Source organism: Eschscholzia californica, unplaced genomic scaffold (genome assembly GCF_041429995.1).
Source record: "Eschscholzia californica isolate CP2 unplaced genomic scaffold, dmEscCali1.0.p SCAF_1, whole genome shotgun sequence".
NCBI lineage: Eukaryota > Viridiplantae > Streptophyta > Magnoliopsida > Ranunculales > Papaveraceae > Eschscholzia > Eschscholzia californica.
This window is the reverse complement of record NW_028238198.1, coordinates 31,104,378-31,123,730: the sequence shown is the minus strand read 5'-3', so window position 1 is coordinate 31,123,730 and position 19,353 is coordinate 31,104,378. Positions and strand designations below refer to the sequence as shown.

At 35.6% G+C, this 19,353-nt stretch overlaps 1 protein-coding gene across 14 annotated transcripts; it reads left to right on the top strand.

Moving 5' to 3' along the window:
- Window positions 1–11,995: 11,995 nt before the first annotated feature.
- LOC147566039 (monosaccharide-sensing protein 2-like) lies at window positions 11,996–17,443 on the top strand. Of its 14 annotated transcripts, none has more exons than XM_086652514.1 (8): window positions 12,120–12,164; window positions 12,314–12,575; window positions 12,821–12,906; window positions 13,531–13,651; window positions 13,874–14,440; window positions 14,750–15,699; window positions 16,238–16,425; window positions 16,645–17,443. In XM_086652514.1, exons 4-8 carry the CDS (start codon window positions 13,573–13,575, stop codon window positions 17,081–17,083), a joined length of 2,223 nt encoding a protein of 740 aa, XP_086508640.1. In that variant the 5' UTR covers window positions 12,120–12,164; window positions 12,314–12,575; window positions 12,821–12,906; window positions 13,531–13,572; the 3' UTR covers window positions 17,084–17,443. The 14 variants fall into 14 exon arrangements, with proteins under 14 accessions (XP_086508637.1, XP_086508641.1, XP_086508642.1 ...); XM_086652518.1 differs by having other exon boundaries at window positions 12,122–12,164; window positions 13,528–13,651; XM_086652511.1 differs by lacking the exon at window positions 12,314–12,575 and having other exon boundaries at window positions 11,996–12,164.
- The last annotated feature ends 1,910 nt before the right edge of the window (window positions 17,444–19,353 follow it).

Below are 19,353 nucleotides of genomic sequence, written 5' to 3'. Positions count from 1 at the left end.
GCGTGTCATTACTGCAAAAGGCGCTTCTTTACAAACAAAATTTGTGGTGAGTTTATGGCCTTATGGGTAAGTCCGTAAGTAGGAGTGCAGGACACTTTCAGCAATAATGAGGGAAGTTAGTAGAAATTGTTGTAAAGCAAAGATAGTTCTTCCATGCCATTTATAGTTTTTTTGGTTAGTAGAAGTTAGTCATTTATTGCATTATTTATATCTTTAATAATTCAAGTTTAATAAACCATTGATTTCACCTCCTCCGAGAATAGAACTTGAGACTTCCAGGATTTTTGAATTTATGTGAACACTTTCAACCACTTGGACAAACAAGTGTTGACTGCACTTTACCGTTTTTATGATGACCTTTTGGGAGTTTTTCTTTTGTTGAAGACTTTTAGGCCATGTTTGGCGCGCGGGAATGGAATGTGATTCCTGGGAATCACATTCCCGTAATCTGATTCCTGGGAATCAAATTACTGTAGTTTAATGTTTGGTTAGACCAGGAATGGGAATTTGATTCCTGCCATATTCCTAATTAGGTGTTTGGTTCGTACAGGAATAGGAATGTAAATATTTGTAAAAGTTCATTTGTATCCTTACTTAAACTACATAAAATACACATCAACTTTGTTGTATATTAAAATCAGTATTATTTATTCAAATTCGTAAATATGAAATAATAATAAGACACATCAAAGGATTAGAATTTAAAACTAATAAATTTATCTAAAATAAGATTATGTTCGTAAACCTACATAGAAATTTTATATAAAATTAAATTTTGTTCATGAACCTAAATAGTACTTATTAATATCAAATCCTAAAAAAAAAAATATTAAACTAATAATCTTTTATGTCTAGGCCTTATTTTTTTCAAGTAGCCTACGAACCATATATAGACGACATTCAGGTGGCAGTGCAAAGAAAAGAGCAGCTTTTGAAGAGTCACTATTAAGGATATCAGCAGCTTCTAACATTTGGTCATAATCCAATCCGTCTAGTAACTTAGATAGCTCGGCTACCACTTTGGTTGCAGTTTCATTTTCTTGGTTATGAGTAAGAGCTACAACCATATTATCCATATATTCCATCGTTCATTCAGTAATTTTTTCAATCGAACTAGCAATATTTCCCAAACTTGTTACGAATTCATTTGATTTCCGGAAACGTTTCCTCTTGTTAGAGTTTGAGGTTCTTGTTGCTGGAGCTGGACTAGGATTAGGGGTTTCTTCCTCATTAGCAAATGATGCTTCATAATCACATTCCCTATTGATTACCCCATCAACACCATCAATGAAGGAATCATTTTCATTTGCATCAATTTGTTCCTCCTCGTCTGCTGGTGCCCCCGCATCCTTTCCGTTTGCCCTCTCTTTCAAAAATATATCTGCCAAAGCATCATAATGTGGGAAAAGCTTACTTCTAAGTCCCTTGGCCGATGGGTGAGTCCGAAAAAAAAAATATTTAAGTGATAAATAAAGAACTCAACCTGCACAATAAATCTCATAAGAATAATAATAAATGACAATAGTGGACTTACCTTAACCCATTCATCGAAAATACTTTTTTCGCATATAACCATTTTTTCTTCCTCGCTCCATGTAAATCCGCTTGCGTTTGAAATAATATCTGAGATAGTTGTTGTCTGTTTTTTTAATATTTTGGTTCGTGATTCAATGTGAGGCATCCCTTTAATATTGCATCCTGGTAATTTTTCTTCCATCATTTTTTCTAGTTGAGAAAGATATCCTGATCGGAAACCATTTTTCGCCTTCCAATGTCCACCAACAACAATTTCTACCAAACATTCGACCAATTTGTCATCTTCTTTAGGTAGCCATAAATGTTTTGTTGGTCTAGAGCGAGATTGTAAATCAGTAGGAGGTGCCATCTGGATGTATAAGAAACAAGTATATCACATATAATTAAAATAAATAACCAACATTAATGAATAAACTTGCAACAAAAATAAGATTATTATAACAATTAATATTCAATGTAATTGAAAAAAGAAATTAACTTGTTTTTATCTAATATGAAAATTTTCAAGATAATAATAAGAAGAAGGCATGAGATTAAGTGTTCCTAGATGTCTGCCACTCATTGAACATTTTGGATGCTAATTCGTCCCTCCATGTAGACCATTGTTCTGAAGAATCGATATATGATATTGGATCACCGTGTGGTTGTGCATAATTTAACATATGTTGGTCTAGTGTTTTTTCTAATGGATCTACTGACATTTCTTGACGTATGAGATTGTGCAAGAGGCAACAAGCCATTATTATCTGATTATGCGTCTTAACAGGATAAAATGAAGGACTTCTCAAGATGGCCCATCTAAGCTTTAGTAAACCAAAACATCTTTCGATCACATTCCGCGCACTTGAATGTTTCATGTTAAAGAACTCTGCAGGAGTGGTAGGTGTGTGTCCTTCCCACCATTCATTTAAATGGTAGCGTTGACCTCTATACGGGGCAAGAAATCCTTCACTATTTGGATATCCAACATCAACGAGGTAGTAACAACCTAATAAAAAAATGACAAGTTATAATTTTCATTCAAGGTGGGACAAAAGACACAAGAATAATCACTGAAATCATATGGTTATACCATGAGGAACTTTCAACCCGTTTCTCCTAAGTAAGGCGTCCCTTAGAACTCGAACATCCGCTGTTGATCCCTCCCAACCAGCCAAAATGTAAATGAATTGCATATCTTGAGAACACACTCCTAATACGTTGGTAGCAATATCACTCTTTCGTGTGCGATATCGAGGTTTGTCATATTCTGGCACATTAATTCTTATGTACGTACCATCTAGAGCTCCCAAACAATTCTACATCAAATTTAATTACTTATTAGGTTAAGATGTATTTCTAACTTAATCTAACCTAAAAAGTTTATTACTCAAAACATAGATAAGATGTATACCTTAAACTATTTCCATTTTGCATTAGTTGAATTCTCAGAGACAGCTTGCGGTTTTTTCAGCAAAACTGATTGCAACCGAATTACGCCATTTAACACATTATTGAAACATCTACTAATTGTTTCTCCGGAACGATAAAACCTTATTTTTATAGTTCTATTCTTCACATGGTGGGCAAGTATATGCAAAAATATCACGACCATCTCCTCCACACAAACCTCATTTGTGTCATACACTTTATCAATAGTGCGCAACATTTTACACAAAATTGTAAAAGTTTTCCTGTCCATCCGAAATTGTTCTCTGCATACTAAATCGCTATCCCAAACCATTCTCTGCATATTCTCTCTACGTAATTTATTCGTAAAAGTCGATGATGACTTTAGTATGTAAGACCTATAGTAGTGTTCGACTTGTGTGACGATCATTGCTGACAATAACGTCAACATATTTAATAATAACCTCAAATTATCTAAAATAATCAAGATTTTTCGTTTTCTCGAGGTGGTTAGACGAGCCATAACTGCATATGAAGACATTTCTATTCGTAAGAACTAGATCACTGACAATTTGTTTTGTTGCATCTAATTTAATTACATGCACCAATAATTACAAAACAAAACTATAAGCCAGAAAAGAAAAAATGCTATATAGATTTGACTAAATACCAAAATTAATAATTGTTGCATCTAATTTAATTACATGTTTATGTTGTGTGAAGGTATTTATTTTTGTTAAAAATTGTATGGAGGTTTTTTTTTTTTTTTGTTGAACTAAAAATTGTATGGAGGTTAGTAGTTATAAAATTAATGATTACAGTACCTAGGTCAAATCTCAAAAAAGAAAAAAAAAAAAAAAAAACTTAAGTGCCTACTTTTCAACAAAATAAACCTATATGCCTAGTTCATAAAAACCTATATGCCTAGTTCATGTTATTGATTATTATATTGATAAAGATTAAGCTAGATGCCTACTTTTTCAACAAAAAGAAACCTACAGGCTACCACTTCAACATAAATTAATGATTATAATTCCTTGGGTTTGGTGTTATTTCAACAATTTCAAATAGTATCCTACAGCAATGGGGTTCCTGGCATGATAGATTTCATCAAGAATAAAAACAAAAAGTACGAGCTTACCTGTGAACAATGGGATTCTTTTGCTATGACGAGAGAGAGAGAGGGACTTCGGGTAATACAATAAAAAAACCCCTAATTTACTAATTTATATGACATCTAACTTTGGGATAGGTAATTTCAATATTTTTATGGATATATTTGTCCACAAATTTAAGTACATGTGATTCCGGGAGAATGGGAATCACAAACCCACCTCCCCCTTGGGTTTGCTATTACTCCTTTTTGAGGGAATCGCATTCCCGGGCCCACACCATTCCCACAAGCCAAACAATAGTCCGGAATGTGATTCCCGGGAATCACATTCCATTCCCACGCCATTCCCGCGCGCCAAACATGGCCTTAAGATTATTTTTGTGCCTTTTAGACCATTTTTAGTGTCCAAAAGTATAATGTTAAGTAGGAAAATTGATAAATAATAGTTATGAGTTTTTTTTTTTTCTGAAAACATAACAGTTATAAGTCTGTTTCGTATATTTAATATTTCTATGTCATATTATATAACGATAATTCACGAAAGTATGTGCTTATTTCATCCTAATGATGTATACATGACATATAATTTACTGATATAATGTATTTGTAGATACTAGAAAGAGCAACAAACAAAAACAAAAAAATGTATCCAAAACTAATGTAAAAAGAAGAGCTTATAACAGTTTCTTTCTTAAATTCTAAAAGGTTAACTTTACAGTCAAAGACACTCATAAATATCAATACAAACACATGATTTTGTTAATTTAACTACTTATTTCTTTTTGACAAATTTTTTTATAAAGGATTAACGCACTTTATCGCCTGTGATGTTCAACAAAAAAAAACACACTTTATCGCCTGTGATGTTCCAAAGAGGCTGCTTAAAGCACCTGACCTTTGTGCTATAAACAGATGGCCTATTAGCTTGATTAGAGTAAAATAAAATGGGAAGTTTTATAAGGCCTCCCCAATTTTGTTAAAAGGCCTCCCCATGAACCATTTTACTTGGTAAATTATAATTGAGGGGGAGCCTTTTAACAAAAATGAGGGAGCCCTATAAAATCTCCCAAATAAAATTGACCTGAATATTTTATAAGCACCCAAGTTTTAAGTGTTATCTTCTATTTTTTGCTTTATAAAATTTAGAAATTAATCAATAAGAGTTTCTCCCAACTAAATTTCAGCCGAGAAGAAGTATTTATGAGATATAAAAATATTTTCTAATCTATTATTTGTTGTTCGAATGAATCATGTGTAAAGGTAAATAAACGCTTGTAAAAGAAGTGGAGTGCTTATATATTTTCTGAAAAATAACCTAGGTGTTAATAGAACCGCTCGATCATAGCACAAAAATCAAGTCTGTTAAGCAGTGGTTTAGTTGATCTTTTTTTGTAGGTAAGTGATTCGTCTAATCAAAGAAATACACATATTATGCGGACCTTAGTCACCTTCCTTGACTAGTACACAATAGAGGACTGTTTTGTATTGTTTCCATGATTTGTTTCGAGTATCATGCCCTTCTGAACATTATATTTATTACATTTTCAAATTACCAACATTGTGGCAATCCTACTTCAACAACAACAACAAAAAAAAAAAAAAAAAAGCATTGTGTCAATCCTCTTTAACAAAAGAAACACGGTTGTCAATCTCCAAATCCACCCTAATTCATTTACTATTGGATTGATTGTCACTTTTATATAATCTCTTGGAGTCATGGTTGGAACTCATAAAAGACATTAGGAGTGTCTTTGATCATAAAAAGACAAGTGTTTAGCTCATGACAATAGGGTCTCTCACGTGCACTAAATGTGATTCGACTACATACCTCCCTCCTCCAATCTCCATGATTACTGTATTGAAATGCATGTTCTGCCCCTTTTATTTGGAGGCCAAGATTCCATTTGTACTCTTCCAATATAACAAAACCCTCCTAATATTTGTTTATAAAAAATAAGAGACATTTTTAAGAATTATATTTTTATTATAACTAAGAAAAAGTTTGCTTCGAAGAAATTACATTTTTTTTTTTTTTGTGTTGAGAAGAAATTACATCTAATTGTGTCTAACAAGAAGTTGAAGGCAAAAAAAAAAAATCACAAGCATGTAAAAGAAATTTATATGAATATTTTTCTTTTACAAGAACTTAAAAGTAATTGATATTTCTATCTCTCTCGTCGAGAAAAAGAAACGGATGTTTCAGTGCTTAAATAGATGTTATAACGTGATGACCTCATCATCGGGACAAATTTATAATGTTTTTGTTTGAAAATGTTAATTTCAATATAATAATGTGTTTAAACGTCGGTGGAATCTTTTTGGAGGGTTCTTTGTCTATAAAATATTTTTAGTGGTTTAATTTTTAAATATTAACTTTAAAACCTTTTTGACTAATGGATCCTATGAAATATATACCACCACCCATGATGATTCTCTAGTGAATGTCCACCTAAGTATGGCCTAGTTTATATATTTCTTTTTTGTTTTCTAATTTTTGTGTGGTCCCAAATGGCTTAGTGAGTCTTAATGAAGTGTTAAATGGCATTAAAGCCGCTAAAGTGCAATATACATGACATTTCTTTACTCACTATCTAAATGCATTATGCTTGCGAAAAAAAAAAAAAAAAAGCTAAATGCATTATAATTAGATTTTAAAATAGCATTAAAAATGATAATAAATTAATGCATTATAATATCACTCTAGGTGCCAAAATTGCATTTAATTTGTAGGCTAATATAACTCCATTTTTGGAATATCAAATTTCTTTTCATGGTTCTATTGACATAATCTTTTCCTACTTTTATCAAGGATATGTTATATGTAGTGTAAACAATCCCACATTGACTGTGAGAAGAGAGTTGTGTTCCACTCGAGAAATTAAAAGTATGGTGGTGTTATAAAAATGTGAGACTTTGAAATGTCAAATTAGACAGCGCTACTAGTGATCGGGAAGACTAATACGCATCCTCCTATAACGGAATTTTGTTATGAAATTTTTATTTAAATAGTGTTAAATCAGAACTTGTTTGGTTTGTATAAATGGACAGCACAAACCACACATGAATGTGGCCCATCATCAATAAAACCAAACATTCCACAACTCCACAAGAACTACCATTCATTATAGCTGCGGCCATGTTATTAGAATACAGCGTCAATACACCAAACACTCCCTATATTAACGGCCTAAAAGTAACGGTTAGAATCATACAGTCAAACGCTTTGAACAGTAGGTCGTATGGTCGCACAAAGCCACGAGACAATGAAATAAGGGTTATTTCCCTAATGGCCCCCTACTTTGTGACCAGCTTCCTGCCTGGCCCCCTACTTTACAAGAAATACCCATATGGCCCCCTTCCGTTATAACACCGTTACTCTCTCTCTTCCATTTCTTTTCTCTCTCCTCCAGCATGTTTTCTCTCTCTGCCACCTCGTTAAACCAGCCACATCATCGTCTTCACCGGCAGGGTCGCCGGCGCTAGGTCTGTTCATCACGAACAAACCAGATCAGGGTCTGTTCGTGATGAGCAGACCTCTGTTCATTCGTGATGAGCAGACCTCTGTTCATCACGAACAGACCACGATCTGGTCTGTTCGTCACGAACAGACCTAGCTCCGGCGAAGGGAAACCTTCGGCGGAGTTTAGAGAGAGAGAGATGAGAGAATTTTTAAAAATTTTTTTTTTTTTTTTTTAGAGAGAGAGAGAGAAAAAAAAAAGTTTGAAGGTCGCCGACCGGAAATTTGGCCTGCCGGTGAAGACGATGATGTGGCTGGTTTAACGAGGTGGCAGAGAGAGAAAACATGTTGGAGGAGAGAGAAAAGAAATGGAAGAGAGAGAGTAACGGTGTTATAACGGAAGGGGGCCATATGGGTATTTCTTGTAAAGTAGGGGACCAGGCAGGAAGCTGGTCACAAAGTAGGGGGTCATTAGGGAAATAACCCATGAAATAATTGAAGCTCCTGCTGGATTTCTTTTGAAACACTGGCCGCTACACTTTAAAATCACCAATTTTATTGCGAATATCCCTTTTCTTATTTTAGATTCCAACCTCAACAAAGATCATGGCATTTCTTCTTTTTGGAGTAATCAAAAGATAAATAATAGAGGCCTTGTAAAACTTAAATTAAATTAAAGCACCTATCATATCGACTTCAATTATGATATTGAGTATTCGTATTTTTGAAATATAATTAGTTTAGACTAAGGGGACTAAGGGGGAGGGGGGAATTGGTTTGGACCGAGCAGTCTGCATGTCACTACCTCGTGCGGTATGGACGAAACAGACTCAAACTTATGCACTCAGACAACAAGATAAAGTTGAGGACATTTCAATTTTTTCTATGTAAAAACGCCCCTTTGAATTTTTCTATGTGAAAATGCCCCTCCATGTGCCTATCTATCAAGTTTTGGTCTAGGGAGTGTGCGCCAATTGCTCGTGCGACACATGACAAAATTACCCTTCTTTAATCAATAACTCCAACTAAACCATGTCTTTCACAATGAAACATGTAAGTTACCAACCGCCTTCATCGACCACCACTATCTGCATCTTATCCTTCATTTTCATGTTCTTCTCCAAAGATCGCCACCAACATCACCGTGAACTTTATGAAGATGAAAAGGGTGATGCAAGTAAAATGGTAGTGTTGGTCGGTATGGATAGAATACGAAAATGGTGGTGGTGGTTGTGAGTGAAAGAGAAGATGTTGCTGGTAGTGGTGATAGTTGGTGGAACTTGGAAGTGATTATTGAAGGTCATGAAGAGTGTGTGGCATACGCACCACTTAACTAAGATTTAGTGGAAAAAGATATAGTGTTTGTCCAATTTATAATATTTGATGTATCTCCACATTTATCTTGATTACGTATGCACGTCTTGTAATGATTGTAACAACTCAGCCAACAACTGCTAGCTCATTTGGTAAGACTTTTAGGTCTGTAGTTTAGATGAGTTTTAGGCCATAATGTTTAAGTTTAGATGGTTATCGTGCTTATCACATCCTTATGATGTATCGATACCTTTCCAACTCTCTAGTTTAGATGGGTTTTAAGCAAACTTGTGAAGAAATCCTTCGATAGTACTGAGTATCTCATTAATCAGGGAAGTCACCCTCTATAACTTCTTCCGATCTGATCTACTTCTTCCTAACTTGTTAGTTTAACACTTTCTTGTTAAACTAGTGGTTTATGCATAGAGCTACCTATTAGGTTAATCGTATATATTTGGTTTCATAGATCATCACTCTTGAAAGTTAATAGCACTACTAGAGACCAATAGAGAAAACTAGGTGAATATTATGGTAGAAGATCTAGTATATTACACGTTTATCAGTCGACTAGTCAGGTTTAATGTTGATGTTTATTTCGTTTATAGATCTTTTCATTTCAATTACAATCTCAGTTTGATCGTTTCTTACCATCCACCTACTTCAATTCAATTTGCTCGTATATCCTTCCCAGTTTCACCCCCTTTTACCAAAATCGGTTTTCGAATATTAATGGATTAGTTACTTGCTACTTTTGCCTTTCGATCAGGTCAGTGATTCATAACATTCTACTTCAACCACTTGTTTTACATACACGATGGCAAGCTATGTTTAGCGGGGTCCCTCGCTTGACCTTACGTCTCATGAGCCCATATCCTTTCTCTTACAAACATTTTAGTGTTAATATTATATTACCTTTCGACCCTGGAGGACACCATATTTCACATATTAATTTCCACCTCTGTTGTGCACTTTTGGTTTCTCATCTCTCAGCTCACTTTTTGTTGATTACTTTTGTCTTCGGTCATCGTATAGATACACATCCTTATCCAAATTCCTTAACATTTTCACTTCCACCCTTATTCGCAATTCATTTGCGATCATTTGTTGGATTAGCTTTGTATTTATACTCGTGTTATGACGGCGATCCCAATTACCAGGTATCTGACTTGTTTATATTCATTAGGACTCGAGTTGATATGGTCTCTGTGTTTACGAGATAAATCGAAATAATTTTTTGGTTCCTTCTGGCAGACATCCTCGTTTCTTCTTGAAACTTTGGGTGTTTGTTTGATTCATCTTCTATGTTGCAGGAAGTTAGGCACAGATTTTATCTTTCAATCAACCGAGAGGACTCCTAAGATCAAATTCCATATCATTCTCAAGGAGAGTTGTCGGACTTGCAGGATACAGGATAAAGAATGCTAAACATATCGAAGTTATCTCATTCAATTCTTATTTTCTGTTATTTTGTTTTTCTATTTTTTTTTGTAGACAGATTTGATGTTTTATGTATTTTATTTCAAAAAAAAAAAATTCGCACAGTTATCGTGTTTATCACATCCTTATGATGTATCAATACCTTTGTAAATTGTAATGAGAGTCTATGTCAACCAAAATATCGGAATTATATGATTATTATTGTACAATTTTTGTAACTTTACCTTGACAAAGATATGTTTTTAATTCAACAAAAGAATATATCGATGGACCAAATTCTAGTTTCTCATTTTGGGGGCCGGTAATTATAAGGCCCAAAATGGGGAAGTTAAAGAGAATCAGGCCCACTACTAAATAATAATGAGGAAAAAATCCAGTAGGTAAAAATACAATTTTATCCTCCAAAATGAAATTTTCCGCCTAAATCAACGTCAAAAACAATTTTGAACATTTCTGAACAATTCTTGGTTTGCTCTCGACAATTTTGTAAATTTTTGAACAAATCTTAGTTTGTCTCAACAATTTGTAAATTTTTGAACAAATTCGTTTTTGCTTAGACATTGTTTTGCCAAAATATTTCGCATTTTTTTCTTTTACATTTTACATAGACAAACTAACACAAACTTTTTGGCTACAACATTTTTGGATTTGTCTTGTGAAAAAATAAATGGTTTCCGCATTTTTTGTTTTGCTTTCGACATAAATATAAAGACTAAAGCATTTTTTTATTTGCCTTTTACAAAAATTAAAACGTTATGCATATTATCCTTTCTATTTAACAAATTCGTTAACGAACAAATAATATTTTGACTAATACATTATATATGTTGTTAAGAACATAATTATATATGACGCCAACATTTTATAATAAGTCGGGACATTATTATAGATATTGTCAACATTTTTTAACAACACAATGATATATGTTGTCATCATGTAAAGGTAACAATGGAATTATGAAAAAAATATGTTGTCTTGTTAACAACATAATTACATATGTTGTGAACATTTTGAAAAAGGCCAGCGCTTTGGGGAAAGCTAAATAGTTTCCGGGGTGTGAAATTTTAAAGGGAATATGCATAATTTTAGAGATTTTCTGGGGAAATAAATTTTAAGGGGAAATAAAAAAAAACACTCCACCTCACCTCACTCTATCTCCACCTCACCTCACTCTCTCTCCACCTCACCTCACTCTCTCTCCACCTCACCTCTTTGTCTTCTCCGATTTGGTCGCCGGCCGGAAAATTTCCGGCCGGCGACCATTAAAAAAAAAAAAAAAAATTTCACTCTCTCTCTCTCTAGAAACTCCGGCGAAGGGGTTTCCCTTCGCCGGAGTTCCGGTCTGTTGAAGAACAGACCAGTCCGGTCTGTTCTTCAACAGATCCGGTCTTCAACAGGCCGGATCTGTTGAAGAACAGACCGGACTGGTCTGTTCTTCAACAGACCGGGACTCCGGCGAAGGGAAACCCCTTCGCCGGAGTTTAGAGAGAGAGAGAGAGTGAAAAAATATTTTTTTTTTTTTTTTTAATGGTCGCCGGCCGGAAAATTTTCCGGCCGGCGACCTAATCGGAGAAGATAGAGGTGAGGTGGAGAGAGAGAAGTGAGGTGGAGAGAGAGAGAGGTGAGGTGGAGAAACTATTTTGCTTTCCCCTAAATAAAATTGTCAAATAAATTTGACCAATTTTTGACCAAGTCTTCACACCCCGGAAACTTTTTAGCTTTCCCCAAAGCGCTGGCCTTTGAAAAATGTTCAAAAAATGGATTTTTTTGACATTATTATTTTTGAGACGTTTCCGTCGTGGCATCTTCTTCTCTCATCACTCCCCGTTTCGATTTCGACCATATAAAAGGGAAAAGAACAGATCAGCAAATGCACGTTCCCTTCCGTAGCCTATAGCTATATTTTGATTGGAGCTGGTAAGTCGCTCTCTCTCTCTCTCTCTACTTTCTCTCTCTAAATTTCACAGACACACCAAAAAAAAAAACTACCTTCATCAAGATCTTGATCAATCAATTTTAAAATTTTTCAGATTTTACACTAATCTTTTGATTTTACAATTCGACAGATCTAAATTTTCAACTAGTTAATCACAGAGATTCCTTTACTCGTAATTACTGGAAAATGACGAGAAAAACTTTAATTTTCTCTTATTCAAATGTTAGCAGTAGAAATTGAAATGATTCAGATTAAGTTCGAAAGTTGGAGAGAAGTAAAAGCTTCAAAATAGTATAAAAAAAAAACAGATGTTATTAGAGAAAACTGGAGATACTAAGGAAGGAAATAATCAGGAATTCAGCTTCGTCTTGACATTCTGAACGACGAGACTGGTATTTTAATCGAGAAATGAAGTTTTCAATTGATTATTCTTCGTTGTTTCATGCATATAAAATTGAAGAGAGAATCTAAGAAGTTGAATTAGTCTCATTTGAAAAAATAAAAAAAATTAGGTTTTCAATTTTAATTTTTGAGTTTTCGCGGTTAAAATTTGATGAATTAGAGTTTAGATTTCTTTCCTTATTTGACGAACATAAACAATCGATTTGATTCCTTATTTATCTGGTTTTCTGAGTAGTAACAACAGTTGTTCATCTCTCTCTCTCTCTCTAAACAAAACTTGACTGAAGCGACGAAGATCAGGAGAAGCTGACGTAATAGCAGGTATTTGTTTGTCTCATAGTTAAAAGGCGATATTAACTCAGATTTTTTTTTTTTTTTTTTTTTTTTGTGTTTTAAAGTTTTTTCTATTCTGAGTTTTTTTGTCTGTAGTTGAAGATCCCGTCAAATAGACAGCTTGTTGTTTATCGAATTCTGTGTATATCACCTCTGTAATTTCAGTGACATCGTCTGTCTCGTTTTGATCTACTTTCTGTTTCTTACTTTCTTTAGCCTTATAGATAAATATGGCCTTTTCTTGGTCCTGTTTCTCTCGTCTTCACTTTCTCTGAAGGGCTGCCCTAGTTATTCTGATTCTTCAAAAGGTACCTTACCTACCTGATGATCAGGAAATAAAATGGTCACATTTTTTTTTTTTCTTTTCATCCCTGATTTCAGTGTAATTAAGTCATGGAGTACTAATTTGCTTGGTGCTAGTGATTATTCTTTATAGCAGCTAGTTAAATTTTGTACTTGGGCTGATTTGCTTGAATTTTTGTGTTGGGATTGTGGGTATTCAATAGATTGATTATGTTTTGATTTAATGATTGGTATACCTAGATTTGATCTGGATTATAATAGAGTAATGCTTTTTGTGGGTTTCTGATCTGAATCCTCTTTCTTTAGCAGGTTAAAATTAGCGATTAGGAGTACAAATTACAGTCAAGAAATATGAGTGGAGCTGTGCTTGTAGCAATTGCTGCTGCAGTTGGTAATTTGTTGCAAGGATGGGATAATGCTACTATTGCAGGTAAGTTGTTTGACGAATGTTTACTCATAAAACCGACTTAGAACAGTATATAGGATTGCTTGTTGCATCTGGTGATCTTCCTCTTGATTCTGAATAGCCTCTAGTGTGCTGAATTTCTTTCTGGGTTGAAATTTCTAGATTAAAGATCAAATATATGGAACTAAATGTATGCTTTGACATGAAAAGTTTTGGGTAGAAGAAATAATTCTCTGTCTTCTGCAGGGGCTGTTCTTTACATAAAGAAAGAATTCCATTTGGAAAGTGACCCAACTATAGAAGGGCTAATTGTAGCCATGTCGCTTATAGGAGCAACAGCTATCACAACATGCTCCGGACCAATATCAGATTCTCTTGGTCGTCGTCCAATGATGATAATCTCTTCAGTTCTCTACTTTGTCAGTGGTCTTGTTATGTTATGGTCTCCTAACGTCTATATCCTACTCTTGGCAAGGCTTTTAGATGGATTTGGAATCGGTTTAGCAGTTACCCTAGTTCCTGTTTACATATCTGAGACGGCTCCACCAGAAATTAGGGGGTTACTGAACACTCTTCCACAGTTCACTGGTTCTGGTGGAATGTTTTTGTCGTACTGCATGGTTTTCGGGCTCTCGTTAACACCTTCACCAAACTGGAGGATGATGCTTGGGGTTCTTTCTATACCTTCTCTTTTCTACCTCGCATTAACAGTATTTTTCTTGCCTGAATCTCCTCGCTGGCTTGTGAGTAAAGGGAGAATGGCTGAGGCAAAACGCGTTTTGCAGCGTTTGCGTAGCAGAGAAGATGTCTCAGGTTTGTTTACCAAGCTGTTTTATGCCATTCAAGTAGAGAATTAACTCTTTTTGCAATAAAATTATGAATAGAGTTATAATGCCAAAATATCTCATGTTAAAGATAATTTTGTTTGATCTTTTCTTAAGATTTATAATAGTTATGAGCTGTTCTTATACATAAAGAAGCAGTAGAATTGTAAGACTTCTATTCTGTACTTCAGAATTCAGAAAAAGAAACAATGTTCCTTTACGTCCTACCATGTTGGTTATGTGGTCATTGCTAAGTAAAGTCTTGATGTCCAACTCCTAAATGTCATGTTATCTATAGGTGAGATGGCTTTGCTGGTTGAAGGTCTTGGAGTTGGTGGTGACACATCTATAGAAGAGTACATTATAGGTCCAGCAAATGATCTCAATGATGATCAGGATCCAAGTGCAGATAAGGATCAAATCAAGTTATATGGGCCTGAAGAAGGCCTTTCCTGGGTTGCGAAACCTGTGACTGGACAGAGTACTCTCGGTGCTGTCTCTCGACATGGAAGCATGCTGAGCCAAAGTGGTATGGGTCTTATGGACCCCATGGTTACCCTCTTTGGTAGTGTTCATGAGAAGCTCCCTGAAAATGGAAGCATGAGAAGTATGCTTTTCCCAAATTTTGGTAGCATGTTCAGTGTGGCCGAGCCTAATGTTAAACAAGAAAATTGGGATGAGGAGAGCTTACAGAGAGAAGGTGAAGACTATACATCTGATGCGGCAGGAAATGATTCTGATGATAATTTGAATACCCCATTGATCTCACGTCAAACAACAAGTATGGAGAAAGACATGGTCCCACCTGCTTCTCATGGGAGCATTTTAAGCATGAGACGTAATAGTAGTCTCATGCAAGGAACCGGGGAGCAAGTCAGCAGTATGGGAATTGGTGGTGGTTGGCAACTGGCATGGAAATGGTCAGAGAGAGAAGGGCAAGATGGGCAAAAAGAAGGAGGATTCAAGAGGATATATTTGCACCAGGAGGGAGTCCCCGGATCTCGTCGTGGCTCTATTGTTTCGCTTCCTGGTGGTGATGTCCCTGCTGAAGGCGACTTCATCCAAGCTGCTGCTCTAGTGAGCCAGCCTGCTCTTTACTCCAAGGAGATAATGGAGCAGCATCCTGTTGGACCAGCTATGGTTCATCCATCTGAAACTGCTAGCCGTGGGCCTAGATGGGGTGATCTTCTGGAGCCTGGAGTCAAGCATGCTTTGGTTGTTGGTATCGGGATTCAAATACTTCAGCAGGTAACAATCAAATCTCCTGAACTAAGATTTCTAATTCATTTCTTTGTTGTTGACATTTTGACTTCATAACGGGCTATTTTTCTAGGCAGTAACCACTCGAGCGATGTGCCTAGCCACTGGGTACTTAATTGTTTGTAAAAAAAAGTAGTACTTAGTTTTTGCGCTTACTGGCTTTTCAAATTATTTATGTCAATTGGATGGTTTTCTTAATATTAGAAGTTTCGGCCCGTGACATGTATTCTGAATGTAACACTGATCATGTTTAAGTTTTCAGATTAACGATCTAATATCTGCATTAAATTAAGCAACTTTATCTAGAAAAATGCTTTAAATACGTCTAGTATTCATTTAGCCACAAAATTTCAGCTCATCATGCACCTTTTATCCTTCTTGAGTTCCTTGAATCTTGAAACATGAAACAGAGTTGCTGTTTTGCGAAGTAGTTCAGTAATCACCTTAAGCCTTCGATTAGAGGCGTGCTTATTTAAAATACCTGTATTTTTCTTATCGCTAATTAGTACATCTTTCTGGCATACAGTTTTCAGGCATAAATGGCGTTCTCTACTACACGCCTCAGATTCTTCAGCAAGCAGGTGTTGGAGTTCTTCTTTCAAATATGGGCATCAGTTCAACTTCTGCATCTCTCCTTATTAGTGCTGTCACAACCTTATTGATGCTTCCTTGTATTGCCGTTGCAATGAGACTCATGGATCTTGCAGGAAGAAGGTAAATCTTTTTCTTCCCTTCAAATCCCCACCGCTTACTTCTGCAACATATGTCGTTCCTAAATGTTATTAATATCTGGTAGGTGGTATATTTATCTAAACCGGCCTCATTTTTACTCAACGAAATCTGCTTCGTTGAAATTTGCGTAATATAGATTCATGTTCCTTCTGAAAGAAAAAACTCATTAATTGTTCTTTGGTGTGTTACTCCTTGTTGCAGGTCTCTGCTGCTCACGACCCTCCCAGTCTTGATAATCTCTCTCATCATTCTGGTCATTGGAAATGTCGTGAGCATGAACTCAGTGGTTCACGCGGTAATCTCAACAATCAGTGTCATAGTCTACTTCTGCACTTTTGTCATGGGATTCGGGCCTATACCCAACATCCTCTGCTCAGAGATCTTCCCAACCCGTGTCCGTGGCCTTTGTATCGCAATTTGTGCTCTAGTATTTTGGACTGGCGATATCATTGTCACTTACTCGCTTCCCGTGATGCTAAACTCCATTGGTCTTGCTGGTGTCTTTGGTATCTATGCTGTAGTTTGCGTGATCTCATGGGTATTTGTTTACCTAAAGGTCCCAGAAACAAAAGGCATGCCTCTTGAAGTCATTACTGAATTTTTCGCTGTTGGTGCTAAACAAGCAGCAAAGACCGATTAATCAATTCAGTTTTCTTCAATGGAAAATTTCAAATGCCCCAAACACATTATTATCGAGCTTCTAGTCCGAAAGATTCAATTAGTCGACATAAATTAAGAGGACGAAATGTGATGAGAATTACATAGAAGAGCAAGATATGAAGCGCGAAGACCGACTAATCAATGAGGTAATTTTAGCAAGTCATTTCTCATGGTATTTCTAGGTGTTGTTATAAAGCAGACAGAAAGCTTCGATTTCTTCGGCTAATACTTTTTTCATTTCCTTGTTAATTTTTTTTGTTTTGTTTTGCGATGATCATGTTAGTATATTGTTTGATTCTACATATTCCTATATGAGTTAAGCAAGCCTGTCACCCTGAAATTATAATGTTGATTTGAGCATAGTATCTATGGCCACTAATGTCTGTGCCTCGGACCAACTGCTTGCCCTATCACCCAAGACGAAAAATGAGCCGTCCCAGAAGAGATATATATTCCTGATACTATCAATTCCGTCTAGTCCGTACCGCGATCGGATAAGGCCTGCATGGAATTGATACTTAACCATATAAGAACTCAAGACCATGGTCCACTAGGTTGTCTTATACCCACTATCAAATCACCAAACCTATGTTTGCATCGAGCCACATGTAGCTATGTTCAAAAATCGAAAATAGAGACTAGTCGGCCAACTAGGGCCTAGCTACCAGGTGGAATGTCATCGGGACCAGTCGGATTTCATCGGTTAATATATATAATAATATATAATTACAATTAACACAATATTAAGTTTATTAGAACTCAAATTAGTCGACTAACTCATATTTCACCCATGAGTAACCCAAAATTTTACATTAAAGAGTCAAATCAGTCCATTAGAGAGTCAAATTAGTACATTATTGAGCCAACTTAGTCCATAACCTCCAAAATTCAAACAATTATAGACATTACAGAGCAAAATCAGTCCACAGACTCACATTGTAGCAATTATAGACATTTGATTCATTACCGTATAGAGCAAGATGAAAAACAAGTTAAAACTTACTACTTGCTTAATTAGAGAAGGAAAGAGAAGAAAAATTAGTGATAGTGAGAGAGATTAGTTCCGTTGCTTGCTTTGAAAACCCCTAAAACCCTAAAACTTAAAAAATCTCGTTTTTTTTTTTTTTTGGTAAATTAAGCCTTCTGGTCTGGCCCGAATTAATCGGGGACTAACTAACTAAGCGTTTCGTGGTAGCCGGCTACAGGCGTCGATTTACTCGCTTTAAAATCGGCTTCATGCCCTAGTCGATCGGTTGATAGCCGATTTCCATGCAATATGTGCCTAGGCGAAGCCTAGGCCACGCTTTTTAAAGCATATATAGAGCCAACTACTCTTAGGTTTCATTCACTTTCTAAGTTGACAACCTAAAACAACATAGATTTACACATTCAGTTTGTCATTTTTCTATTCACAAACATGTCATGTACATTTGTGAAAGTCACAAACAATATTCACAAGTCATGATGTCATTGTAAATAGTAAAGATGGATTTGCTTTTGTAAATGTGTCTATAAATACAAAATATTATATCTCACACGTATCGTTATCAACATATCCGGTGAAAGGAAAATATTAGGATAATGAAGTTGCATATCATCATATGCTCGCAATTAACATCCTTATCATTGTGATGATGCGTTTGAACATTGACCACAGAAATAGTCTTCCTCGAAGAACATGCTCTTTACAATAAATGACGCGAACTGGTCTCTCTTCATATGATGCATCTGGTTGGAGCTCCATATCATGGTAGTCAATCACTGAATGTCAATCTTCATCTCTCACATGCTTTCGAAGCATCCAAATGTGGAGTACACTGACTTATGCCAAACTTGCAGACAAGTCAAGACGATAGGTTACTTTGCCCGCCTTCTCAACTATCCTGAAAGACAAATTGAGGTTATAATTTTTCTTTCTTGTCGAAGTGTAAGACGTCTTTCATTGGTGACACCTTTAACAAAACTTTATCTCCAACGATAAACTTCAAATCCTTCCTTCGCTTGTTAGCATAACTCTTCTAACGACTTTGAGCTACTTGGAGTCTACTCCATATCAAGGCATTGTCAAATGTGTCCTGAAGCACCTCTGGTTCTTCTAGTTTAGCATATACTGCCTCTGTCCAGCACAATGGTGAGCCACAAGATCTTCCGTATAACGCCTCAAGGTGTCATGCCAATGTTTTTTTTTTTGTTGAAAAATGCCAATGTTAGATTGGTAACTATTATTTTGCATGAAGTCCGCCAAGGGTA